Below are 27,793 nucleotides of genomic sequence, written 5' to 3' on the forward strand. Positions count from 1 at the left end.
AGGCCCTTATTCATATCTTACCACTAAGAGTTCTCCTAAATAGCAATAGAAAAATTTAGGTAAGAGTTTTCTCTTAAAACCTATTCACCAGGCTGCTGACACAAACGTTTACTGAGGAATAGAGAGAAGTCTTAAGCTAAGAGGTTGACCTCGTTGCTATGGATGATGTCAGCATGATTACAATGCATACAGTGATTGGCTGAGAGAATATAAACCTTCAGCTGAACCCATTATGGGGGAAAACTATATTTAAAGCTTTATATTTATATTAACTTTTGCATAAGACATAGCTCTCTAGAACTCAACAATGAAATCAGAAGAAGTTTTTCTTACACTTATGCATTCTTGAAATTTCTTTGAATCTTTGATTTGTAAATATAAACTGCCACAGCTTGCAATAGGCAGACAATGAGTGATGGGAAAAGGCATGGCAACCTCAGCGGTAGCTACTTACTCTGAATACTGATGCCAGCTGATGTGGCTGACTCAGAAAATGGCCTGATCTGTGGCTGTTCTGGAGTCACGTGATCAAATTTGCTGATGAGAACACAGTATTAACAAAAACATAAATTCATTTGAACTAGATCTGTACTTTATACCTTTCCTAGAAGATTTCTTCACAGCCAAAAATCAAAACATGTCAAAAGGGCCTAGATAAACAATCTAATATATGGTTGCTGATATGACTTGGACACCTCCTTCAGAATAACTTTGCAGGATTTCATGGGAAGAAATTCCTGTAGTTATTTGTAAGAGAGAATTCCACTGGAGATACCACATGAGCAGCTTGTGTCTTTGAAGCCTAACCTTCCCCTTTTCCAAAGACTATAAAACAAGGATAAATGTTGTTATGCACACTAGCATAATTAAAAAGGAACGTGTCCAGAATATGTATGCAAATGTTCTTGTTCCTTTGTGAATACACAATTAAGACCCAGCAGGACGTCTGGACAAGACTTAAAAAGAACTTGCTTGGAGACATCAACTGCATTCAGATTAGTGAGCTGAATTAAATGCAAATAGTTGTCTTTAGTAGTTCTACCATGGAGCTAAATCTTTATCCAAAGATCAAGCACATGTAGTGATCATCTGCTAGGAAATGTAGTCATATAATCTGTCTTGCAGATTTAGAAGCATTATGCTCCTTATGGGATAAAGGTTTGTTAGGTTGTTTTAAGCTGTTTATCTATACAGATAGCGTTAATTTAGCAACGAATCAACTAAATGAATAAACACACCTTCCTGCGACCCAACATTTATTTTATTTCAACTTATTTTTACTAATATCTCAGAAACGTTACATGGAACTGGTTTACAAACGGCAAAGTAAAGAACTCTAGCCATTTTGCGTCAAACTCACGCTCTCACTCTAAACCCCGCCTTTTTATATCATTTCATCCAATGCGATGTCACCAAACCTGACGGTGAAAATGATTGACAAGGCAGAGAGCTTTAATGATTGTCTACTTCTCTGACTGGCTAAAAGCGACATTTACTATTTTACTACCACTTTAAATACAGAGTGTATCTATGATAAGTCATTATTACGATAATTTATCCTTATTATATGATGAAAAATGTAATTACAATGAGATTTTATTATAAGGAGACGAAAGTCACGAAGTTTCATATTTGTGTGATTATAATTAGATAAGATGTTGAGAAAATTACAGAATCACGTTTTCAACTCAACTGTGGTGGAAACAGATCCCATACAAACGTTTTTTTTTTAATGTATTATTGTTGCTATTATTATTTTATTATTATTATTATTATTTTGCAAGGTGCTGGAAAAAATCTATACTTAACAATTTATATAAATTTATGAGGTATGACTCAATTTATGTAAATGCCTCTTCAAGTACATTAACCTCACTATCACAACCTGACCCCTAGTGGCTCTACACAGAGTTACAGCACTGCCGTGACAGCGTTGGGCAGCTCAGCTGTCATACATCTTTCCCCTCAAGTGCAGAGCTGGTTGTGTAGTGGGCAGTTTCAAGGACGAGAGCTGGTTTCTAGTATCGTTACGCAAAAGACGTCAATTTCATCAGTGATGGCGCAACAAAGGCATTTTATTGAGGTAAAAATTTCCACGTTGTATACCACGTTTTATCCCAGGATTCCGTTTCGTTTTGATGCACGGTGAAGGTGGGCGCATGCTTTGGTTAGCAAGCTAGCATAGGAGAAAGGGGCAGCTCAATGAGCCCAAAGCAGCCAACCGGCGAAACCATATGACTTTAAATCTAAATTAAAATGTATGATTTTGGGGGGGTTGATCGCTTACAGTCAGTGTTGTTATCGGTCTTAAACTAATTTCAAATAAAACCTTAAGTAACGTTAACTGTTTAACGTTAACCCCGTGTTTAATTAAAACAAACGTTTCTCTAAACTGTTTGCCAATGCAGTACTTTCAGGGCGAAACGTCCTGACTCTGCGTGCGGCTCAATAGATAAAACTGTTCTTGGCAGTTTGCTCGAGCTCAACGTGGTTGAGTTGACAAAGACTCAGTCAGTCAGACTAGCATGCAGCTACAGTAGCGAGAGAAAGGAAAGGACATCCGCGGAGAAGCGTGCATTCAGAAACTGCGTTCAAGGCGCGAATACGGTACAACGTAAGGCCTGCAACTCTCAACATCTTAAGTATTTTTTAACAAATGTTCCGTGAAAGGTGCTTAACCTTCAGAAGATGGCCGATGATCGACCTTTAGGAGGTCAGACAGACAAGAATGTGAGCTGTTTTATCTATTAATTTTTCATAGGTTTTGCCATTTACTACCACCCTGTATTTTTTCCTGTAGTTAACATTAAATAGACATCAAAATTAAATATACATAATGTATACTTTAAAAACTTATATTAATGTAATCTGAAAAATGAACTCAACAGTAAAATCTGTGCCTTAATGGTAATAGAGCCTAACAGATCCAGAAGCTTTCACTTAGGTTAATGAAACTGATGTCACAACAGTTTGACATTTGTCCTTGGACCTTTAAAAGGGGGCACACATATTGTATATTGACACAGTACCTTTGACGTTTGGTCTTACCAGTTTTATTTGATGATTTGTACATGCTTGATAAAACTATTAAAAGTTTTAATAGTATTAATAATAGTATTAATAGCCCTTCTCCATAGTGCATTCTTTTGAAATTAGGGGTGTGCACGGATAGTCGAACATTCGTTCTGCTCTAATTATTCGATAAATAAAAATTATATTCGAATTTCTTTAATAAATATAAATAAATGAAACAATCAAACCTAATTTGGTCACTTTCTGTGATTCTCCATGGCATATTTGAAGATGTATGCAAGCAAAAAAATAATGAACGAATTAATTAGGGGCCGTTCAAATATCCCGCCTAAAAAACGCGTGGAAAACGGCGCTTGGGCAGTTGCGCCCATGAGGCGTCTGCCGTTTCTAAGCAACAATGACGCGCTCTCTCCATTAAGACGCGGAAATTTCAGCAAAGGATAAATGGATTTGCAGCTCTAAAAATCGCTTGCAGTAGCTCTGCTACTAAATTTATTTCAAAATGGCAATCCATATACAGCTATGATCAGCTGTTCCTTCATCTTGGCTGAGCTTTCAACGTTGTTATGGGAAAGGATGAAGCTGAACCGGCGCATCACACCGCGTGCGCATCACAACCAGGTCGCTTCCATTATGAGCGAGCATACCGCGCGCCTACATTGGAAATAACGAACTTGAGCGCGCAAAAGACGCAATATGTGAACGGCCCCTAAGAACTGCGGTCTTCTACAGTACTTCAAATATGCCGTGGAGAGTCACAGAAAGTGACGGAATTCAAGAACATTTTTGCGGTATCCCTCAAGCAACGAATAAACACAGCTAACTTGGAAAATGCAGTGAAAACTCCTCTTCTCACATCTGCCTCAGACCCTTGGCACAAACATCTCAGGTTTATCGATGAAAACATGAGAGAAGTAAGAACTTTTTTTTTTTTTTAACATTATCAGAACTTTTTCCTTGATGCGAGTGGTGCGGATGCAGCTGCTGTCACCAACGATGAAGAGGATGCAATGCCCGCTCATCTGAAAAATGCTGAGCCAGTTCTTCAGCGATGATTACAGAAAGTCCAGCCGAGACGAGTGGGAACAGTTCTTGATGGAGACATGTATTCATGTATGGTGAAACGAAAACAAGAAGCGCTTCATAAAACTTATTCGCTTAGCACACCCTTATTTGTGAGTCCCACCAACGTCCGTGCCGTCAGAGCGTGTTTTCTCCACGGCCGGCCTTATTGTTAAGCTGACTTTACCCCGTATTTCTTAACAAGAACATGTAAAACAATAGAAAAAAAAGCAAAAAAGATTTGCTGACAGTTTAAAAGTTTCAAAGTTAAGTGTAGGCTGCGTTCTACAATAGCCTAATTGCTGCAGGCTGCTTTCCGTATTTTCTTTGTTCACTTTTTTAGTTTTTGCTTTTAATCTGTACTTTTGTTTGTTTGCACGCATTGTTAAATGTTTTCAGCTACAAAACACGATGTGTAATGTTCAAGCTTATTGTGTGTAAGCTTGTTCAAAATGACGGAAACAATAAATGTTGCTGAAAAATAACGTCTGTCTCATAAACTTAATTAAAATAACCATTCTCCGCAACCGAATATTTGAGCACAAAAAACGAATATTCGAATATTTGTTTTTTTTTTTGTGCTCAAATATTCGAATGTGATATTTGCGGAAAACATCCCATCCCAAGTTGAAATGTACTTTTTCTAGTCACTCTCATGGAAAGAAAAAAAATCTATACAACCTATAAATGCTAAATAACATTTAAATAGCAAATTTGGTATGTATACTACTTTAAATGAATGCACATTAACTAAACATTATGAAGCTTATACTATTGAAACTTAGACTAATAATGTTATTTTGGATTCTATTTTTTTATTAATTAAATTAATTTGTTTAATTTAAGTGTGACACTTAAAGCATGAAATGAAAAAAAATATCCTATCGATTTTCTAAATGCATGTTATAGATCTTGTTGCCAGTTAAAAATGTGTTGACCTTATGTTCAATCAGAATGTCATAATTGGATCTTCTGGTGAAAACTTCAGACTTCTCTCTGGTGACGAATGATGGACATCTCATTTAGTCTGCATAAACCTGCCCCATCAAGTTCGCGTTTATCGTGGCTCGTCATTGCCTTTGTGTGTGTGCACATACTTGGTCTTTTTTTTTCTTCTTGTTTTATAGTTCAGATGAACAGATTGCGAGACAGATTAACCCACTGCCCTGCATTGCTGCTGGATTTACTCATCAGATTCGATTATGTTTAAAAGCTAGTGGCAGCTACTCTGGCTTACGGCACCGTTGTTTGTTGAAAGTGAAGATGCCCATTTTTTTACTCCATAACCAACTGTAAGGAAAAATGCTCGAATCCACAATAAAAACAGTAAGATGCAAAGCTCTAGTATGGTACAGTAGGTAATCTTATTTGGCAAATATAATTTATAGGGACATTGACATTTTAAAGTAGTGAAGGATTGCTTTAAAAATGTAGATCATACAGCATTATTTTCAGACAGGGCCCATTCAGCAACTTTTAAAAAGTTTCACAGGGCAATTTTTCACTTTGTCTCTGTGAGCAGGTCTCCTCTCTGTGGGCTTTGACCTCCAGCCACGCTTTCTCAGAAAACATTGTCGTCTTTTCTCCTTTCTCATCAGTGTTTTGTTCTGGTCGCCTATTGGTGTAGACCACATCAGGCAATGCAGGCAGGGCTTCCCGAGTTCAATGAACTCTCATTTAGCAGCTGCATTGTGACTCGCCATACACCTCTCTCTTTCTCTTTCTCCCCAGGCTCGTTCAGCATGTGCTCTGCGTCTTGCTTGGGATTGTTATTCATTTGTGAGCCCGTCTTTTCCTCCCTCCCTCCTGCCAGCTTGGTTTGCTCCAGTCATTCATTCAAAGACCCACTCTTCAGCTGACCCACTTCCACTCTAATGAGAGCATGTGATTGAGTCATCTTAATTACATTACTGTCAACCAAGAACTATAGGCAAAAGTGATTAAAGTAGATTATGATTGGAATATTAAACAATGAGTTTTCAAGCAGTTGGTAACCACTTTTTTTTTTGGGGGGGGGGGGGGGGTGGGGGGGGGTCAATCAGATGTTTTGGAGGGGAATATATTTAAGGCATGGTTATGCCCAAACATACATGGTTACAGGCTGATATTACAATTTTCTAAAAGTTTATTAGTGTTCTTTTTAACAGTCTATTAGATAATCAACTGTGCGTGCTATTTTTACACTTGGATTACTTTGCTGTCATCTAATGCTCACTTAAAATTAATATAACAAACACTTGTAATTTAATAGAGTTAAATGATTGTTGAATCTGTGAATGTGAAAATCTAGATGCATGTTCTGTCAGATGCCAAATTAAGATCTGCATATACACATAATGAAGTAGAGCATGCATATAATTTCTATTGTAGCCATTGACATTTTGACCTATTGCAATAAAGCAATAATCAAAAACATTTTTTCTATCCATGACGCATTAAAAAATTCAAGAATGTGGCCTCAGTGTGTTCTAGAAATGGACTAAACTGTCCCACTGCGCTTTCTGTAATGCCCTTGTGTGCTGCTGATGGAGTGTTTTGAAGAAGTGCAGACACAGAGGAAATAAAAAGAGCCCATAATAATAGACAACTGTAAACTGTGTTAGACCACAAGAGGAAATGAAAGGCAGAGCCTTTAAACATCATGTCTAATTTATTGATAATTTATGAAGTTCCTCCATCTCACCTTGTGCTTTTATGCCACAAACAATTGTTAGTCAAAAGACAGACATATGTAAGTTTCAAATATCTTTCTTATGCATGTGCAGATCTCTCATGTGGTTTTCAAAGGGTACATTCTGCACCCTTGATTTGGCACAAGCTTTTTTTCCACAGCTCATCTTCCATAAATATACTGCTTTGCAGGAGCACAACACCGTTTGGTTTTGCTGTGACTACCACCCTTCCAGTTTACCTCTGACCTGAACAGCTGCAATATATTGTGTGCTTCATCAGCCGATTTTTATTTCGGTTTTCCGCAGGCGGGAGGCCGACCGTAGCGGTGCCTTTAACATGACACCGGAGAGTAGACGCTCTCATTCACGGGTCAGCAAATCAGCAGATAAAAACAAGAGATTATGTAGCCGCAGGTCACCCAGGACATTATGATAGAGATGCAGAGGTAAGAAGAGCAACCGTGTCTTCTTACTTCACACGTGTGCTCCGTTTTGGCAACTGTGAGGTTAGCTGACGGTGTCTCGTGTGTTTTGAGCTGTTGTCAAGCCTGATGGTTTTCTTTCAGGATCGTAGACTGAGTCATAATGCGCTGATCTTTGAACAAGCTCTGCTCGTTTTGTTGCCTTTCTTCTTGAAATATTTGTCGGGATGATCAGCTCACCTGAAACCACCGCAGCAGGTTTGGCCAACCTTATTTATTTGCTGTGATTGGCTGAGACGCATCGTCTGACATTCCTGGTATTCATCTGCAGCTGAGCTGGAGGTGCCGTGTCGAATAGAAGACACAATGGTTTCACATTCTAGCTTTCTGTGAAATATTTTTCTGGCTGCGGTGTTCTATTGTGAAAAAAGCTGTAACCAGAGCTTGTCCTGCTTTGAGCTACATCACAGAGGGCGGCAATGGACCTCTGCTTATTCTCTGTTTTTCTTTCCTTCCCACAGTTTTGTTGTTGATGTGTGCTTTGAAGAGAGGTGATGGATGTCCACATGGTTCTGGGGGGTCCAGATAACATTCTCCTGGCCAATAATCCTGACGCAGGAAGTGATTGTCTGAAGCATCCCTGTGAGGACCAGGTGAGTATGGAGAAACTAGGGCATATCCAAGAAAGCATCACTGTTGTTGCTTATGCTAAAAAGATTCTAACAAACACTTAACCTTAAGTAATAAATCTTGTTCTGTGCTGTTTGTGCTGCAGACTTGAATGATACCTCAAATAATGAGGCCTGTTGAGGAGAGTTTATGATCTTGTGATTTATACCTGCGTTTATAACCTCACTGACAATAAAAACAATCCAAAATCCCATAGACGTACAGTAAAGGAGGGATTTGAAACATGCCAAGGATTAAAATGTTATTGAGATTTAAGTGGTGTAGGTTATTTTGACTTGGGCCAGTAAGGAACCACTCAAAAAAAGAAAAAAAAAAAGATTTCATTTGAAAAACGGGCATTCGTTCTTTTTTCCTCCTATGTATTTGTTTACTTACTTCAACGACTGTAATTTTTATTTATTTCCCACATTCTTGGAAAACCTGAATAAATGAGGGAATCATTAAAAAAACTATTTTTTTAATAACTGGAATTCTAAAATTAGATTATTATTACTTTCATTATATAAAATATTTGATTACATTTTTCAATGCATTACCACCCTGTTAAATAATAATAAAGTAAAAAAAAAACAAAAAAAAAAAAACAAGCAGATTTGTCATAACTGTAGAAGTACCAGAAATGTCAACTGAAAAAGAAAAGCAATTGAAAGACAATATTTTACAACTTTTATTTATGTAAGTTAATATTATTTTTACAATTAAAGTTGTAAAAAAGTTGTTAGTTCATGATAACTAATACACAACTAATGTCAACAAATGGAAGGTTTTTGGAAGGTTAGGTTGCAGTGATCTTTTGTACAATACAGATTGTATTTGTCATGTAGGACAGAAGCTCCAGCCCGTCTGTCCTTCGTTCTGTGACCACCACGTGGAAGGAGGGTCTGCTGAACAGGAAGCGACCGTTTGTTGGAAGATGCTGTCACTCATGCACACCCCTGAGTCAGGTTAGTTTGTTGAAGCTTTGGCATATTGAACGAATGCACATGTGTAGGAAACATTTGTAGTTACTACAGTTATGTGTTCCAGGAGAGGCTGTTCAATCCCAGCATCCCTTCACTAGGGCTCCGTAATGTGATTTACATCAATGAAACGCACACAAGGTAAACCTTAACCTCTTTTGGCTATAGACCTGATGGCTATGAATACATGACTCATTATTTATCATAAGAATGCTCATATTGCTTAGTTTCTTGCTGTATAGTATTATTCATTAACCTAGTTTAGTTTGCGATACGCCATTAATACCATAGTTGGGCAGATGTAGTTTCCCCACCAAATGACCCGCCGTGTGTTTACATTTAAATGTCAAATAGAAGGTTGTAGGTTCCTATGAGGAGTGGAAAGTCAGGAAATAAATTATTAACACTGTTTGTCAGGGGATATTATTTACCTAGATCACATGTCAAGGACCAAAGGTGGTCTGAGCTGGTACTGCCACTCAGGGGAGGAAGTGGACAGTACGTAATACAGCAGGAATAATTTTATATTGCATGAAGACTTCTACCAAAAGGCTCCAAAAATTGGACAAAAAAAAGAACTGTTGAAACAATAATTGAGTCAATGAAATCAATCTGATTCAGAAACAATTTATTAAGGTTTTTCATGATTTTATCTAATTTCATGTTCTGTAGAAGGAGCAACATGAGAATGAGTTGGTAAATAATGACAGAATTCTTAATTTTTTGTTGAAATATTCTGAGTTAAATATACTATACATACTATACATTAATACATCTCTAACATGTTCCATACTTGGCTGTCTTTTATTTTGTATATTGCAGGCACCGAGGTTGGCTTGCACGGAGACTGAGTTATGTGCTGTTTGTCCTGGAGAGAGATGTCCGTAAAGACATGTTTGCTCGCAATGTGGTGGAGAATGTGCTTAACAACAGCAGGTACCACGTGTTTAAAAGCATGGAACAAGTGCAATGTAAAAATCAGTTTTTAGGCAGCAGGGATGCATCACAGCATCTGGATTGACTGTGAGTGTTGTTGCTGTAGGCTGGAAAGTGCTATCGTGGAGGTCGCGTCCGAGGGTGCTAGCGCAGATGCAGAGTCTGGAGTGGATTCCAGAGCTGTCAGTAAAGTTAGACGGAAGGCTAGAGGATTCCTGCAGGATATGGTTGCCAACATCTCACCTGCCTTCATCAGGTACAGTTTTCATGTAATGAAAAGCTACTATTTTTAAAAGGACAACTACAACTGAAGAATCTAAATGCAAAGAAACAGCGCACAACCGCTGATGACGGAAACTAAACTTTAGCAATCCAGGGCTGTCAGTCAGTCTCTGTGGCCCTGCCCTATGCAATGTGCATTGCGTTAGCAGTGCAAAAGGTTGTGGGTTCGATTCCCAGGGAATTGTTAGCCTGAATGCACTGTAAGTCGCTTTGGATAAAAGTGTCTGCTAAATGCATGAATTTAATGTGACCCCACACTGCGTGAGAATCACAACGGCAGGCCTAGTGAGAATGACTTGGTTTAAAGGGGATATAAATATTAGCAGTCTGTGTATTTTATCATGGTAGAGTGGTTGTGTTCACACACTGACAACACACATTTATCCAAACACCATGTAAAAGTGGATTTTGCATAATGGGTGCCCTTAATACAGATTTGTATATTATACATTAGAAACAAATCCTAAATCTTCTCTTTCTCTTGGTCTCTATCAGATTAACAGGATGGGTGTTGTTGAAATTGTTTAATGGATTCTTCTGGAGCATTCAGATCCATAAAGGTCAGCTGGAGATGGTGAAGAAAGCTGCAACTGAGGTCAGACATCTACATCCAACCCAATTTGGGCATTTCTTCTCATATGCACTACCACACATACTGTAGCTACTCCCAAAACAGCCATAGATCAGACCATCAGTTGTCAAACTCACTTATTACAAGAATATAAATAGTTAAATAACAAGCAATGTCTATCCACCACTTTTTTTTTAGGTATATTTAATGTTATATAATGGGTGGAAAATAACAGGTGTAGATATATACAGTTATCTTGAATTATAACAAACATTTTATTGTGTGTCTTCCAGTACAATGTTCCCCTGGTCTTCCTTCCTGTTCACAAGTCCCACATAGACTACCTGCTCATCACCTTCATTCTGTTCTGTCACAACATCAAAGCCCCTCACATCGCAGCTGGCAACAACCTTAGCATCCCCATCTTAAGGTACAAAGTCATGATGATCTTACCATAAATATATATATATATATATATATATATATATATATACACACACACACACACACACACACACACACACACACACACACACACACACACACACACACTGTACGGACTAAAAGTTTGGACACATTACTATTTTTAATGTTTTTGAAAGAAGTTTCTTCTGTTCATCAAGCCTGCATTTATTTGATCAAAAATACAGAAAAAAACTAATATTGTGAAATATTATTACAACTTAAAATAATAGTTTTCTGTTTGAATATACTTTAACCTGTTAAATGTCACTCCGTCCCGTATACGGGACGCCTACGTTGACTATACTATATTAAAATCAAATTTAATCTAATCTTGACAAACTATATATCGTTGGAAAGGTCTAAGACTCCCAAATATATATTATACCAATATTTTTTGTTAAAAATTATGTAGGAAAAGTAAAAGATCAGTTTATGAGTTCACCCTCAGAAATCTACATTACAAAAGGAGCTTTGACCTTTGTTTAAAAAAAAGACTTCCTTGTTGCCTTTTTCTTTATCACATTTTAGAAATCATCAGAAGTTATATATCACTTGAAAACATAAAATCTCAAAATTCATCCTTTAAAACCCATTTTAAAATCAGACATTGCATTACCATGTAAATGGCACATCAAAATCATGTTACAAAATGTTTTCAGTCATGAATTATAAAAATTTAGGTTTGTATCATGCACATTCAAGTCTATCTTCAAAAACGTGAGTGACCGTTAACAGGTTAAAAAAATAATTGATTCCTGTGATGCAAAGCTGAATTTTCAGCATCATTACTCCAGCCTTCAGTGTCACATGTAACATCCAGTCCATCACATGATCATTTAGAAATCATTCTAATATTCTGATTTGTTATGAGTATTGGAAACAGTTCTGTCTAATATATTTGATGAATAAAAGGTTAAAAAGAACTGCATTTATTAAAAAAAAATTATAATAATATATATTCTAATAATATATTTTCTTTACTATCACTTTTTATCAATTTAACACATCCTTGCTGAATAAATGTATTGATTTTATTTTAAAAAAAGAAAGAAAAAAAATTACTGACCCCAAATGACTGACCAGTAGTGTATATTGGTATTACAAAATATATTTAAAAACATAGCTTCTTTTTTTTTTTTTTTTTTTTTTACTTTTTATTCATCAGAGTATCCTAAAAAAGTATCACATGTTCTGAAAAAATATTAAGCAGCAGAACTGTTTCTAAAGGATCATGTGATAATGATCCTAAAAATTCAGCTTTGCATCACAGAAATAAATGATAATTTAAAGTATAATGCATTTAAAAAATAGATTTTAAATTGTAATAATATATCACAATATTACATTTTTTTCTGTATTTTTGATCAAATAAATGCAGGTTTGATGAGCAGAAGAAACTTAAAAAAAAAAACATAAAAAATAGTAATGTTTCCAAACTATATATATATAAGATATAAGATATAAGATATAAGATACAAAGATATAAGATCTAAAGATATACATAGTATAGGCAAACTGATAAATGAATATAACACAGGTATTTATACATTGTACTTCCTCAGCACACTGATACGGAAACTTGGAGGATTTTTCATTCGTCGTAAACTGGATGAGACTTCAGACGGGAAGAAGGATGTGTTATACAGAACACTGTTACATGCAGTAAGTTTACAGAGATTTCATATCAGTGTGTTTGTATAGTGGTGTTACGTTTCAAATCATCAGCCCACGGTGAAAACATGGCAAGGAAATTACCGAAGGGAAAAAACCTTCCTCTGCAAATCCTCCTCTGCTATTACCATAAGTGCGCATACATTACTGTTCAAAACTTGCTCTTTATTTCAGAGAAAATTGCTTGGAGTTTTAGTTTGGTTACTTTGCAAACGTAAACTGCATGTAGTAGCTGTGTGTGGGAAAGGTTAGGGCGGCCCCTTAGTAGTTGAACAGAAGACCTTAGTCGATCAAAATTTCACTTAATTGCTGAAAAAAAGATTCCACAGGAAGTGGCAAAGTCATGCAGTATGTGAAGGACAGATTGCTAACAGCTGGTCTGTGTGATAATTAGGGGTGTAACGGTACACAGAAATCACGGTTCGTTACATACCTCGGTTTTAAAGTCACGGTTCAGTTCATTTTCGGTACAGTAAGGTAAAGAAATGCAAACATTAAATTGCAGGTTGTTACTATAAACTTTTTTTAACAATTTGTTTAAATTTTTTTAAATATACTTTTTAATAAAATATATATAAAATAAAAAAAGAATAATAAATAAAATACTTCTGCAAAGTTCTCCACTAAATAAAATACTCTGTTTCAAAACAATATCATATAATAAATTATAATGAAAAATATAAATAAATAACTGATTACAGTGCAGCATTACCAATCCCAGCTTGTAGGTCTGCTCATATATATATATATATATATATATATATATATATATATATATATATATATATATATATATATATATATATAAATAAAAACCTTTCCAAAGTGTAAAGTGCAGCATAAACAGTTTCAGTTTTTAGACCTGCTCAGATTTCATTATTGCGTTGGACCGATCGGAATTAAGAGCAAAGGTCTGTTTAAATGCCGACGGGAGCTGCGTTTGAACTACAATCGTTTTTTTCCTAGTTGTAATGATGTTCACACTCGCGTGATGCCTTTTGAAAACCCTAGGCCGGTGACACACTGGCATATTGCACCTGTTAAACATAGTCTATTTTGCAGTCAATACTATTGACGGTGTCCTTTATCAGTAGGCTTTATATTTATGCTCGACATGAAGTAGAGATATTGTTGTCGTGAAGACAAGATCCTGGTCTGTCAGCGGTCTCCCTCTATGTCACCTACAGCAGCAGCAGCGCGCCAGGCATGATTCTGGTGTGTAAAGACACAGAAAACGCGAAGCAGGTGTTACGCAACTGACACGCAGCAGAAACGCCACGCTAGAGCCCACGCAGCCAGTGTGTCACCGGCCTTAGAATCAGCTGCAGGGCGGAATTTGCACTGAACGCGGAGACTTCCGCCACTTAATGTGTTCGTTTGGAAACACAAAAATGTAGCTATGTTCCGCAAACAAAATATTACATTCAGTCATTCGGTACACACGTGCACCGTACAGAAAGGTACGAATACACGTACTGTTACACCCCTAGTGGTAATAAAAGTACATTGGTCAGGAAACGCAAACTTTCATTACGATCATTATCCTCAAATGTGGATTATCATCTGAAACTTCTAAGTAGCAACAGAGTGTGGAAGATGAACACTTTTGTATTCCACAACTTCTACTCATAGAGATAAGAGTAATAAAGCTTTCAAATCTGTAAAATGTATACTTTTTATTTGTGTGCACTCACAACAAGCATAACAAAACTTTGTGCTTTTGTAAAATAATAAAAGCAAGTGGGCACTTTCTGCCTTTAGGTCCCTGTGAATGGAGCACATCCTAAAAAAATAAATAACCGTAAGCCTCACAGATATGAAAAATATATCTATAGAAAATGTCTACTTTTAAAAGAACTAATTCAAATGGAAAACAAATACTTTTAGATTATGTAAGCTGTTAAACGGTGCACGTCCACTGCAGAAAATACAGAAGACACTTATGAATGGATTTATTATTAAGCTTATTATTTGCTTTTTTCTGACACATTCATAAGCATTATTTTTGCTAGTGTTCCTTATGTGTACGATTGAGTGCTGATAGTCTAAAGGCAATTAAAGGCTCATTTAATTATATGTTTTTTTATATATATATAAACATGCCTTTAGTTGACTAATCACTTAAAAGGAACGTCTACTAGTCGACCAGAAAAATCTTTTTGATGGGCAGCCCTTGGTTAGGATATTATCTTGTGAGCGACAGGTCTGCTTTAGTGCTTAAGTTAAAATGACATATTGATTGTCATTGCAGCGACTGTAGAGAGGCTTGTGATTTGAGGTGGCTGTCACAGGAAGCTGATGGATTTCACCTGCATTATTCATGCTGTCTCCTGTTGAGCACACATTACCACAATGGGCTGCTTTAATTACAGGGAATTTACAAAGGGAGGGAGATGGATCTTAAGGATTGTAATATTCGTTGTGGGTTATTCTTCTGTTTTCCTCTCAATTTCAGTACACGGAAGAGTTGTTGCGGCAGCAGCAGTTTTTGGAGGTGTATTTAGAGGGCACACGCTCTCGCAGTGGGAAGCCATCTCCAGCACATGCCGGCATGCTTTCAATCGTAGTTGACGCACTCTGTGCCAACAGCATCCCTGATGTTCTGATCGTGCCTGTAGGCATCTCTTATGACCGCATTATAGAGGGAAACTACAACAGTGAGCAGCTGGTATGTGGTGATATCCAACAGAAAGTCGTTATTAAGTTCACTCATATTGGCACTCATAGTTTCTTGAATCAAAAACAGACAAAAAATGTATATGTGTATGTGTGTGTGTGTTATTATATATATGTTATATATAAGATTAGTTGAAGTTTTTTTTAGTTTGTTTTATATAACCTTTATAAGTTCCATTATAGATTATGGTATTTTTATTTTAGTACAATTTCTCTCTTTTTTTTATATAAAAAAAAAAATCTCAAAGATAAAATATATATATATATATATATATATATATATATATATATATACATACATACATACATACATAATGGTAATAGTAATAAAATTAATAGTAATAAAAATTGCTGTTCACAACTAAATATCCCAATATATCCCAATTTTTATTTTTATGAGACGATGTTCATGCTATGCACCTTTTTATCTTAAAACGGTTATATTTGTGTTCACTGCCAAATGTTCTTGGTCACATTTTATTTTGAGTTCCAATTCTCTCTAACTATTAACTAATAACTATTGCCTCTATAACCTTCTAATTTGCTGCTTATTAATAGTTAGTTATGTAGTTGTTAAGTTAAGATATTGGGTAGGGTTAGAGATGTAGAATATGGTTATGCAGTATATGGCTTTATAAGTACTAATAAACAGCCAATGTTTAATAATAGGCATGCTAATAAACATCTAGTTAATAGTGAGAATTGATCTCTATACTAAAGTGTTACCAAGTTTTTTTTTTTTCATTATTCTATTCAAATTCTATCATCAGGCTTTGCTTAATGTTCCCGCTGTTCTCCTCACTTCAGGGCAAACCTAAGAAGAATGAGAGTCTTTGGGGAATAGCCTGTGGTGTGTTTAGGATGCTCCGGAAGAATTACGGCTGTGTGCGTGTGGATTTCACACAGCCCTTCTCTCTGAAGGTCAGAGGAGCTCATCTGTTTTTAGATTGACTGAACACATAGCGGATCTCTCCCCTAATGTCTGGCTTTTTCTTATCCATTGCTTTAGGAGTACCTGGACTCACAGCGCAGTCGCCATCTCCAGGCGTCTCTCACGCTGGAGCAGATCCTTCTCCCCACCATCATCGCTGCACAGTACGGCCTTTAGACTGCCAGCAACCAACATAATCATGTGGACTGCTGTTCATTGGTATGTAGAAAGATGTATGCAGCTAATGGGATTATGTTCAATGATGTTTTTTCTTTGCAGACCTGATCAGGCTGTTTTTAATGGAGGAAATGAGGATCATCTGAATTCTAGAGACCTGTCAGATGAGCCCTGGAGGAGGCAGGTCATCGCTAACCTGGCCAAGCACGTTCTCTTCAGTAAGGGCACTTAAACGGCCATGATACATGAATACTTTCTTAGGCACTGGGGAATTTATGAAGCCCTGGGGGTGTTGGATAGGGGAAAATCGCTGTTTATATGTGGTCAGCAGTTGTATAATGAAAAATGACTGCTCATTTATCATCTGCCTGGACAACTTGCTTATATATCATGGCCTACAGAATCGCTGACATACAAAATAAAAAACTGAGTAATGGACTAATTGTTTTAAAGTTATCTTGTTTTTTGGGTCAGATATGTTCCAGTCTCTTTTCTAAGTGTTTGAATGGCCTGTTTGTGCTGATTTATGAGGACAAGAGGTGAGAGGATCGGCAGTCTGAGGTGGAATTGCATTTTGCTTTTAAATGTTTAATATAGACACTGCCATGAACCCGGGTTTCTGCTCCAAAGTCACCTTTTTCCTTCATACAGCACAGGCAGTTATGAATTTAAATAGTGTCCTGTCATTTCCCTTCATCGGAGAATATAAGGGTGTTATAATTTAACCACTAAGTGTTTGAGCCACAGGTTTATAATTCTGTCTAAGGTCCTCTCCCAAATGGTTGTTTATGTGTGTCTCTACATATTAAGACTGTATTTTGACATTGAAAAATGGCAACTTCATCCTTGAGGGTCAGATTTTTTGGCATCACTTGCAGCTTTGGCTCAGTTAAACCACTTCCATGGTCTGTCAGTCTGATTACTGCCTTCTGTGTTTCCTGTAGCCGCCAGCAAGTCATCTGCAATCATGTCCACTCATATCGTAGCCTGTCTCCTCCTGTATCGGCACAGACAGGTAAGAACCGTCCTCACTTCTTATGCAGGACACATCATGGCAGCCCTTCTTTCATTGGTTCATTTATTGGTTTATAATCTTCCTAACACATGTTTGCGATGGGACAGGGTGTACTGCTGTCTAAACTGGTGGAGGATTTCTTCAATATGAAAGAAGAGATCTTGTCCCGGGACTTCGACCTGGGTTTTTCTGGGAACTCCGAGGACGTGGTCATGCATGCGCTCAGCCTTCTGGGAAACTGTGTGAATGTCACCAGCACCAACAGGAACACGGAGTTCATCATAGCCCCTAACTACACTGTACCTGCACTCTTTGAGCTCAATTTCTACAGCAACGGCCTTTTCCACGTCTTCATTGCTGATGCCATTATAGGTATAAGATCTAAGATCCCACAAGTCATAATTTAAATATCTTTATAACTACTTTATACATGCATGTTTGTATTTGAAATGTCAGTTTAATTCTGTCTAATATTTTCACTGATATTGGTCTTAGCTATTGAGGTTTTGGTATTGTGACCTTAAAACACACACACATAGACATTCAAGTTGAGGTGGGCTATATGACCAAAATCTTATGTCACTATATGAGTAATTTTATTTCACGGTAACGATATAACTCACAGTATTGTTGATTTTGCATTTATGATTTCACATTTTTGATACCATAGAAATTTAATATTTCTTGTCACCTGTCACCTTAAAAAAGATAAAAATAAATCTAGCTCACTGAAGACAAGTAAACAGTCAAAGACTAAATAAGAATAAGAAACTAATAAGCAATAAGATAAAAATATATATATGCGCCTATATAACGAAATGAGTTCTGTTTGCTGCTGATTGCATTTCAACAGTTTAAAATCACTTGTCTACCGCTTAATCTTGTCTACTTGGATATCGCCCAACCCTAATACCCCCCCCCCCCCCATACACATACACACACACACACATTGGATGCATACATTTTTTGACAGAGACTGATTACTGTTAATGATTACATGTTTCTTGTCAAAAATTGCACTTAGTAATGTAATTTGAACTATATAAGAATGAGATTCTGTAACTCTATGCATATGTATGTGTGCTAGCTTGCAGCTCGCTGGCCCTGTTGAAAGAGCAATCTGCAGCTTCAGTGAGTGAGCAGAATTCTTCATCCACGCTGCTCAGCCAGGAGAGACTGATCCGCAGAGCTGCAGGCCTCTCCCACTTTCTGTCCAATGAGGTGGCAGTAGCACTGGTACGCCCCCACACCACTGTCCCATAAGCAGCACCACCATCTAGTGGATTATTATAATATCAAGCAAAACTTGCTGACATGCAACATTTGACAACATAGATTAACATTTAAAATGACAATTGTAGCAATCCCTTGGATTTGAAAGCCTCGACTGCTGATCAAGTTTCCCTTAAATTCAACACGACAATGCGATGTATTCAAACAGCATCTTTACTGAAGCGACTTACAACACCCCGCTGCACCGTGAAAACTGAGTTAACACATACAAATGACAAAATTTATAATTCAAGCATAAACGTTGCATGACAGTTGCATGAATAAGCATCAAAACGTGTATTCATACCTGTATTACAGTCAACATACGCTCACCAAGGAATGCGAATCAGATATAATAATCCTTTCGTCATAATCAGACACGTCTCAAGTTCACTTCAAAATGATGCAAAGTATTAAATCCACATTAAAACAATGTAGACTCAAACAGTCAGTGTCTCACATTCATGTCCGCCTGCCATCTTATCAGGTTTACAATATCAGCACAAGTATTTGCAATTTCCCTGAAAGGCTTTTCATATGTCTGCACAGGAATTACTCCAATGCATATTTTAGAACCACATGACTAAGCTGATTGAGAACAGTTTGATCTCTTGAAGTGAATATTTATCACATAGCTAATCGCATTTTACTTTCATTTGCTTATATATATATATATATATATATATATATATATATATATATATAATAATACAATACATTAACGCTTGTCTGCTTGCCCGGGACAAGTGGATTTTGTGGAGGGGCAAGTGTAAGTGAATTTTACTTGCCCGACCAGACAAGTTAACCTGATCAAAATTTTAATGAACAATATTAAATACAATAACAGCACCGAAACTTTGTTGAGAATGATTCTTATTTCATTACTTTCAGTGTAAACCGTGACTAATGTTTTGATAGAATCAAGGTCTCGTCAGATGAGGCTCGTGCTGCCTGACTGATTCGCGGAGAAATCAAAACTAGATGTGCAACAGACCACACAGGGCTCAACTCCTGGTGGTGTGATGTTGCATATATTATATAGAATATTCATTTTTTTTCTACCGCAGTATGTTTGTTCATGTTTCTTTCTTTGTGTGTGCTGTTGCACTTCTGTCGGACTTCTGAGTCCAGTCTGAGGCTCAAGAGTCTATTAGTCACTGTTTTTTTTTTTTTTTTTAAAGCATAGTTTGTTATTCATGTTATTTTACGTTATTGTTGGTCTTCTTTATTAAAGTGTGTGGATAATAATATTAATATTTTGTTAATCCGTAAAATAAATATCATAGGCAAAAGGGCAAATGTTAAAAATATGCTGATTAAAGTAATACCTGAATGATTGTTTTGTTAATTGTTCTGAAAATAATGTCACTACATAAAAAATATTTAGAGTCCTAATAGTTAACAAACCAACAACCATAGATAAATAAATGAATAAATACATATTTATTTATTTATTTCCTATTAATGTAATTTAACAAAAACTGTGTAAAAGAAATTAATTTGAGTGTTTTTTGTTGACTTTATTCTCTATAGCCTTGTCAGACGCTGTACCAAGTCTTCCATGATGCTATCACCAGGTTAATCGAGTACGGTGTGCTCATTGTTGCTGAGGTAAGCTGTGTCCGCTCTTATTTAACTTATTTCTCATTTGAGACTTTTGCGGTTAACATGATTGGGTTTTAGGTAAATTCCTGGAGAACATATGATCTCATTATTGCCAATTCATTACTGACTTTCTGAATGAGAGTGAGTACTGTAGAGTAGAGTAGGAGTGTTAAATAATTTGATGCGGGCGTGGATGATTCTACATCGATTATAGCCTTCTGACATCATTTTAAAGAAAACACCTTTTAAAGATGCCACTGTCTATGATGCAATCAGTCATAATCAAACAAAAAAAAAATGCTGAGGGGAAAAAGAAAACACGTATTTGCTTGTCTTAACAGTTGTAATTTTTTATTATAAATTTGTAATTATTTAAAAAAGTAGCCTATGGAAGTAAAATAATGACATATGTCTTTGAAATAAAAAAGCATGCTGAATAACACTAACTGAAAAAATCATGCATCGCATTAACAGTACTTGCATTTTAATGCCTTGTATTTCCAGGGCTTGCATTTTTAGGTCCTGAAATTTAACATAGTTGTTCATTTAAACTGTGAATCTTTCAATTCAAAATATTTCACACACCTTTTCATAATTAAAAGATCAATAATTCATATTCACATTCCAGAATTCATTTCCAAAATATTCAGGCAGTTTAAAAATGCAAATTTCGGTCCATTTTATTTCACTTTCCTAATTTGCTTCCACAAATTCGGTGGTTAAAATTCAGCAGATAATTTGCCCTTTCACATCCGGGAGCTGCAGGAATAGCAGTAGAGCACCGATGCATGATCTCCATCTTTCAGTCGCTCACCAGCAGGTGGTGCAAGCGGCTGTTGATTAAGACCAAAGCAACAGGTGGATTAAGTAAGACAGTTACAAAAACTGATCTGCAGAAATGGAGCAGGCGCTAAGTAGAAGTTTTGATTATTGGGGCATGTGGAAGAGCTGATTGTGTATGTTTATTTCAACATCTTTGCTGTTACCTGTAGCCTACAAGTAAGCAGCATTCTCTACCACAAAGGAGATTACAATGGTGTTTTACCCAACCCTGAAGTACAGAACTAACATTACATCTAAGGAAGTCATATATTGCTCTCGGTTGTTTAGTTTTTGTAACTTTGTGTCATGGTTTTGAGACGCTGTGCTGTAATACTGGGGATCCCCTCACGTCACACTCCAGGATTCCCCAATGACGAATAACGTTCCTCGATCAATTAATACTGTGATGTAAGACCTCAGATCTCAGAATACACTATGTTTGATTATGCAATCTATATACAGGCAAGCAAATGAGGTCAAAAGAATGCAACGCGCTGCATTTTCTTTACAATTGATTTCCATTACCACTGATCTATGAAGGCAACAGTCCCACAGAGATATCAATACCATGATTAGTTTTAACAATATGCAACCACTTTATATTAACATAAAAAAATGAGTTAAAATCAATTTAGGTATATTAATTCTGAAAATTTAAACTGAAGAAATGATTTGACGTGCTACCGCACCCAAGGGACCGTCTGACAATTCCACTGACTTGGTTAAAAGGTCCAATGTGTTTTAATTAAAACTGTCAAATTCTAAATCTTGTATTTCTCATAGTGATTTTCTACAGGTGAGATTTTGCCAATACCTCCCTTAATGTAGGTACAGTATACAATTATTTACATATCCCTGGAAAGGGTTTTTCATGTTCCAACAGTTGCAGTACATTGCTAGATACAAGACTGACTTACTACAGGTTAGATTTAGCTAATATCTCCCTTACATTACGTACAGTACATACATTTCTTAAAAAAAAAAAAAAAAAAAAACTATTTACCCAAAGGGATTTTTTCATGTTTCACAGGTTGTAGTACGTTGTTAGTTTTATAATGATTGTAAATTGTGTAGTGTATGTGCCATTCACAATTATATAAAAAAAAAAAACTGTAAGACCCTAAAAGGGATTTTTCATTTTCCAAGGGTTGTATTATAAAATATTGATGTACTTTATGTACAGCAAGGGAGGTATTAGCAGAAATGTACCTATAGTATGTCAATCTAGTAACCTGGAAAGTACTACAACCTTTGGGGGGAAAAAAATGGTTAAAATTAAAAAAGAATTATGTGAATTACAGTAATTTCTTATGAATTATTATATACTGTATTTACAGTGAGGCAGATATCGGCAAAATCTAAACTGTAGCCAGTCAGTCTGGTCACTGGTAACATACTAGTAACATATAACATTTTGAATCAAGTTTTTTAAGTATTGTAATTTTTCTTTTAAAATATTTGTGTAGTGTCCATACATAGGGAAGTAAATGTCTTCTTTAACAGATTTCTGAGGGAAACCGCGTGAAACCTTGAGCGTTCATTCATATTTTACATCTGCTAAACTGTCTATATAGTTTGCATAATCAAAAATGAAGTGTATTCTGAGATCTGAGGTCTTATATCACAGTATTAATTGATTGAGGAGAAATCTGCCTGTCGAATATTATACATCGCATTTTTAAAACGGTTGAATATTTTGGAAGTGAATTCTGGAATGTGAATATGAATTATTGATTTTTTTAATTATGAAAAGGTGTGTGAAATATTTTGAATTGAAATATTCACAGCTTAAATGAACAACTATGTTAAATTTCAGGACCTAAAAATGCAGGCCCTGGAAATACAAGGCATTAAATTGCAAGTACTGTTAATGCGATGCATTATTTTTTCAGTTAGTGCTATTCAGCATCCTTTTTGTTTCAAAGACATATGTCATTATTTTACTTCCATAGTAGCCTGCTTGTATAATTTACTAAAAATGCACAAAATAAATTGTTTTAAAAATAAAAAAACCATGATGCGTTGTGTAATCAAATCATTGACATGATGATCATGATTCGAATCGTGAAACCTTTGATGGTTCACACCTCTACTGTACACACCAGCTTTGCTTTATTGAAAAATGCACTACACATTAAAAAAATTATTGTACCTAATGTTTTATTGTTTATAGGTCAGTCATTAATTAATCATAATAATCAATACTAATTATTTTAGAAAAATATTTTATTGAAAATTCTTTCTTGTTTTCAGGAGGACCAGGAGGAGTTGAGCCCTTCTGAGGAGCCTTGGCCCAAGAAGTTTCCAGAGGCTCTTGCTTGGCGAAGCGATGAAGAAGACGAAGACAGTGACTTTGGAGATGAACAAAGAGACCGTTACCTGAAGGTCTAAAACTTATCAATCTACAAAAGCATGAAAAAAACGTTCCTTTGTAGAATGATGTTCCAGCAGCCCACTACAAAACCGATGCAGAGTTTCCCCGCTATTTTTAAACCCCCTACATCAAACGTCTCAGTAGAAATATTGCCATTACATGTTATTAAATCCTAATGTGCTTTTATTTTATTTTAGGTGAGCCCATCAGCTGAGCACCAGGAATTTTATACTTTTCTGCAGAGGATTCTCACTCCGGTGATGGAGGCCTACAGTGGCGCAGCTATCTTTGTACACAGCCTGGGGTCGCCCATGTCAGAACGAGAATATACGCATAAGCTTTTCAAGTACCTTCTGACAAGAACAGAACGAGGAGTGGCTGCATATGGTAAGCCACTGGCACTTTCCATTTCTCTGTTAAAGCTTTTTTTTACCTCTCCCACCATAACCAAAACCCAAAACAAAGTATTCCCCTCGACTTTTCTTTCCTCTTAGTGTCACTGTTATTTTTAATGATTGTTATTTTTATCCATTTTGCCATTACTCATTCTTGTCCAGTATTCACAGTTATTTTAAAGTTCTGTATATATGAATGTATTGATATAGATGACACTGATTATGTGCTTTTTTTTTTCCTTAGGAGAAAGTGCTACACATTACCTTGTAAAGAATACAGTGAGAACATTTAAAGAGTTGGGGGTGAGAGAGAAATCTTGACATTTGCACCTAAAGGTCTAAACTTTAATAAGAACGCCTACAAGTGGGCATGAATTCAAAAGTCGCGTTCAGATGTGACAATGCACGTGTTTCTCATCCTCCATTTATTGCATCATCAATGCAGTCGTCACTTATTATCAGTGAATAACAACTTGAAATTTAAATCTGTTCATATGACTGCAGAAATTGCAATGCAATGCACTTTCCTTTTTATACTCATTTTCTATTTTTAATAAGTGAAAATGAAACTGTGAAACTGAAAGACATTTTTGAAAACCTAACCCATTGGTGTAAATGCACAAAAACATTAATTGAATGTGCACATACTACTCTTTCCTCTCCTTTTTTTTTCTTTCTGAAGAACTTTCTGTGCAAGTACTGACAGAAGCATGTTTTATGTGTTTCCCAGGTGCTTAAAGAGAGACGAGAGGGTGGTGTGTGCCGTCTGGAGCTGAGCAGCACTTTCTTACCTCAGGCCAACAGGAACAAACTCCTGCAGTACATTCTGGGTTTCAGTCTGCTGTAAGACATAAGGACCATCTTCACGGCTGCGCGGCTTTCCACCCCACTCAAGGGCTTTTTACTGGCTAATCATGACTGTCAAAGGTGCTACAATAAGTAAAGCTTTACCTGGAAGTGCCTTCATACTAGACTTAAGTTCGTCTTCCTTTCACTGTAAACCTTCCACTTCCACACTACTCAATACTCTAGCATTCTCTCAGCCCTTTCTTTTACTAAAAGCTTCCATTCACACAAAACCGTACCCGTTCTGCCAGTGAAAGCCCTTGGTTTATATGCCGTTTTTAACTCCCGATCAATACATGAGGTCAGTTTCAGTTTTAGCAAACACATCACTGGGATGACATTTAAAAAAGGGCATTTGACTTTCTTTTTAACCACTATTACTGTCATGTAATAAACATGTAATAGACATGTAATAGACAATACTGAGCATGTACAGAAAAAGAGATTAGAATGATAAAGGCGATTGTGTGGAGCATCTTTTGATAATAAGTGAATGACATAATTGAAAATGTGACTCATTTTTGAAAACCGTGCAGCGAGTATTTACTGAGAAATTTGAGCCTTTAATGTTCGAATCATGTAGTTTAGGTCGTGTTTATTAACTTAGTCACGACACTTGGGTGCAATTGGATGTCCATGAATGATAGTTACAACTATAATATTGTGTAATGCAGCAAACAGTAGAAACATGTAATGGTTTTAGCAGGCCTTGAGGATCACGTGGGGGAAACATGAGCTTGAATGCTTCTTCTCTGCTGACCCTTACAAGATATGTTTGTAATATTTGGAGGAGGTTCTCTTGCTGCCAAGCACTTTAATTCCCTCCTCAGTTACTTCTATATTTTATTCTGGAGTTAAGATCCTTGGCAGCGAGTCATCTGTACTGTGAGCGTGTGTGCATGTGTGCAATATGTTTAGTATGTGAATTAAAACTGTATTTATGCCACAAATCTGTCTCAAAGCACAATATAACCAGAAAGGCGTGTTGCCTTCATAACCTCTGGAATATTGTGTATGTTGTGGAATATATCAAGAGCCTGGGAGCAGGGAAAGTTAAGGATACGTTGTAATGTCCCGAAACTACAATTGACCTAATCTTCATTCCATTTTTATCATCTGCTCATTAGAAGCCTCTTCTGCTGATTTATCATTTCCAACTTTGTTTGTGATGTGTTTTGCATTGTCCCGGCCTTAACGCCATGCTTGTTTTGACAAGTTGTTAAAGAAAACTCCTTTGTGTGTCAGCGATTGACCTGTTTTTACTGTGCAAGAATGTAGTTGGAAGGCATTTACACTTTGCGTAGGCTACTGGGAGACTTTGATTAAAAAAAGGATACAGGGTGTTCCCACGATCACGGAAACATTTGAAAGGATCCAGGTATTCCAAGGCTGCGAGCTCCAGGGCTTGGGAAGTTGTGGAAATTCTCTTCATTGCATATCGATTTAGTTATGCTCAGCTCTAAACTAAAAAAAAAAAAAAAAAAAAAGAAATATTTTCCAGTAAGCTTAGGCTGCGTTCCAGTTCGTTTAGTTTTTTTTTAATGCCTTGCAAAGTCCCAAACTTCCCTCTGCCTCATTTACTCGGATGTACGTCATTGATTATGTTGCATGAGTGCCCACTTCTGGCGGAATCCTTGCAATGTGCTGAATTTGATCACTTAGAATCCGCTGTGGAGTTGGTTTATTGTTTACATTTTTCCCGTACAAATTTGTTTGCTGCAGCATTCTATATGTATATAGGAATGCTTAGACTGTTATAAATTGTGTAGCATTGTGGTCTTTGGAGTGGCCTGATGGGTGCATATAAAGCAGACTTGATCCCTCAAAATTGAGGGGTCGAGGGTCTGTCCATATTAATTTCTCTCGTCCACTTAAAAAAATTTAAACGCACTTCAAAATTCCAGAAGGTATTCTCCCGAGGGAAGTTCTTAGGAAAGTTTGCATGTCTAAATGTGGAGAGGAACGCAGCCTTGAACTACAGGAAAATTGGAGGAAATTCATTGGTCAAAACATGTGGAAGCCTTGGTAGAATATATAAGCTTATTTATGTCACGACTTATGATAGCAGCTCAAATTGCTAAATTGAATATTAGATTAGAAGCGAGTGTTTTTGCGACTGAATAAAAGCTGTTAAGGTTTGTAAAGTTACACACAAGGAATATTTTTGCAGTTTGCACAAAATAGTTCTCTTTGTGTCAATAAGGCCGCAAATATCCAGGTTTAAATGGCAATAAAACATCTGTTTTGCTACTTAATAAATGCTGTTCAGTAAACGCCACATACTTCCTGTAATTTGAATCGGTTGGGATTATTCCACATTTTAAAAATAATTTCATGTTGCATTATGAACTGATTTTTTTTTTCTCAAATAATGAATTAAGAAACATTAAAAAGCTGATATTATTTGTTATTCATTTGAAATTAGTAACGCAAGTTAAAGCGCATTGCATCGTGAGATGCTTCATGCCGAATAAGTTTTCTCAATGCTTATTTACATAGCTGAATTAATGCTGCTCTGTGGCTGCTCATAATTCTGTATAAAGATGTAATGCAGAATAAAAGTCAGATTATGCCTGCTTTGACCCACCTCAGTTGTGTACAATTGTCATTTTTGTGTAAATGCATTTATGCCACCTATGAGTGGAATCAGACACCTAAATGTCACTACAGAAACACTTCAATGCTGCCTCTGCAATGTAAATTTGGCATTATGTGGTATAATTGAATTTTTTGCAAATAGGTCATCTGTGTATTCTATGTGTATTTCATATGTGCACATTATACCTTGGTCAAATATAATGGAGCAATAGTATGCCATTCTAAGAATAGCCAATGTTTTTGAGTCTGCGGAGGCAGAATAATAGACAAAAATGTGATTCCTCACTCTACATGTGTGAATGTGTTCAATCAGCACTGA

General features: G+C 36.4%; 1 protein-coding gene across 5 annotated transcripts; it reads left to right on the top strand.

Annotated features, from left to right (window-relative positions):
- Positions 1-1,924: 1,924 nt before the first annotated feature.
- gpam (glycerol-3-phosphate acyltransferase, mitochondrial) lies at positions 1,925-27,463 on the top strand. 5 transcript variants are annotated; one of them, XM_026276517.1, is made up of 21 exons: positions 1,925-2,083; positions 7,711-7,842; positions 8,704-8,823; positions 8,906-8,979; positions 9,661-9,774; positions 9,881-10,030; positions 10,552-10,651; positions 10,921-11,057; positions 12,655-12,754; positions 15,219-15,431; positions 16,247-16,360; positions 16,449-16,534; positions 16,650-16,765; positions 17,492-17,562; positions 17,670-17,934; positions 18,650-18,798; positions 20,368-20,445; positions 23,515-23,646; positions 23,833-24,022; positions 24,275-24,333; positions 24,761-27,463. In XM_026276517.1, exons 2-21 carry the CDS (start codon positions 7,744-7,746, stop codon positions 24,875-24,877), a joined length of 2,484 nt encoding a protein of 827 aa, XP_026132302.1. In that variant the 5' UTR covers positions 1,925-2,083; positions 7,711-7,743; the 3' UTR covers positions 24,878-27,463. The 5 variants fall into 5 exon arrangements, with proteins under 5 accessions (XP_026132302.1, XP_026132304.1, XP_026132306.1 ...); XM_026276519.1 differs by lacking the exon at positions 1,925-2,083 and adding an exon at positions 2,507-2,614; XM_026276521.1 differs by lacking the exon at positions 1,925-2,083 and adding an exon at positions 7,080-7,213.
- The last annotated feature ends 330 nt before the right edge of the window (positions 27,464-27,793 follow it).

This window comes from Carassius auratus, chromosome 12 (assembly GCF_003368295.1).
Source record: "Carassius auratus strain Wakin chromosome 12, ASM336829v1, whole genome shotgun sequence".
NCBI classification, from domain to species: Eukaryota; Metazoa; Chordata; class Actinopteri; order Cypriniformes; family Cyprinidae; genus Carassius; species Carassius auratus.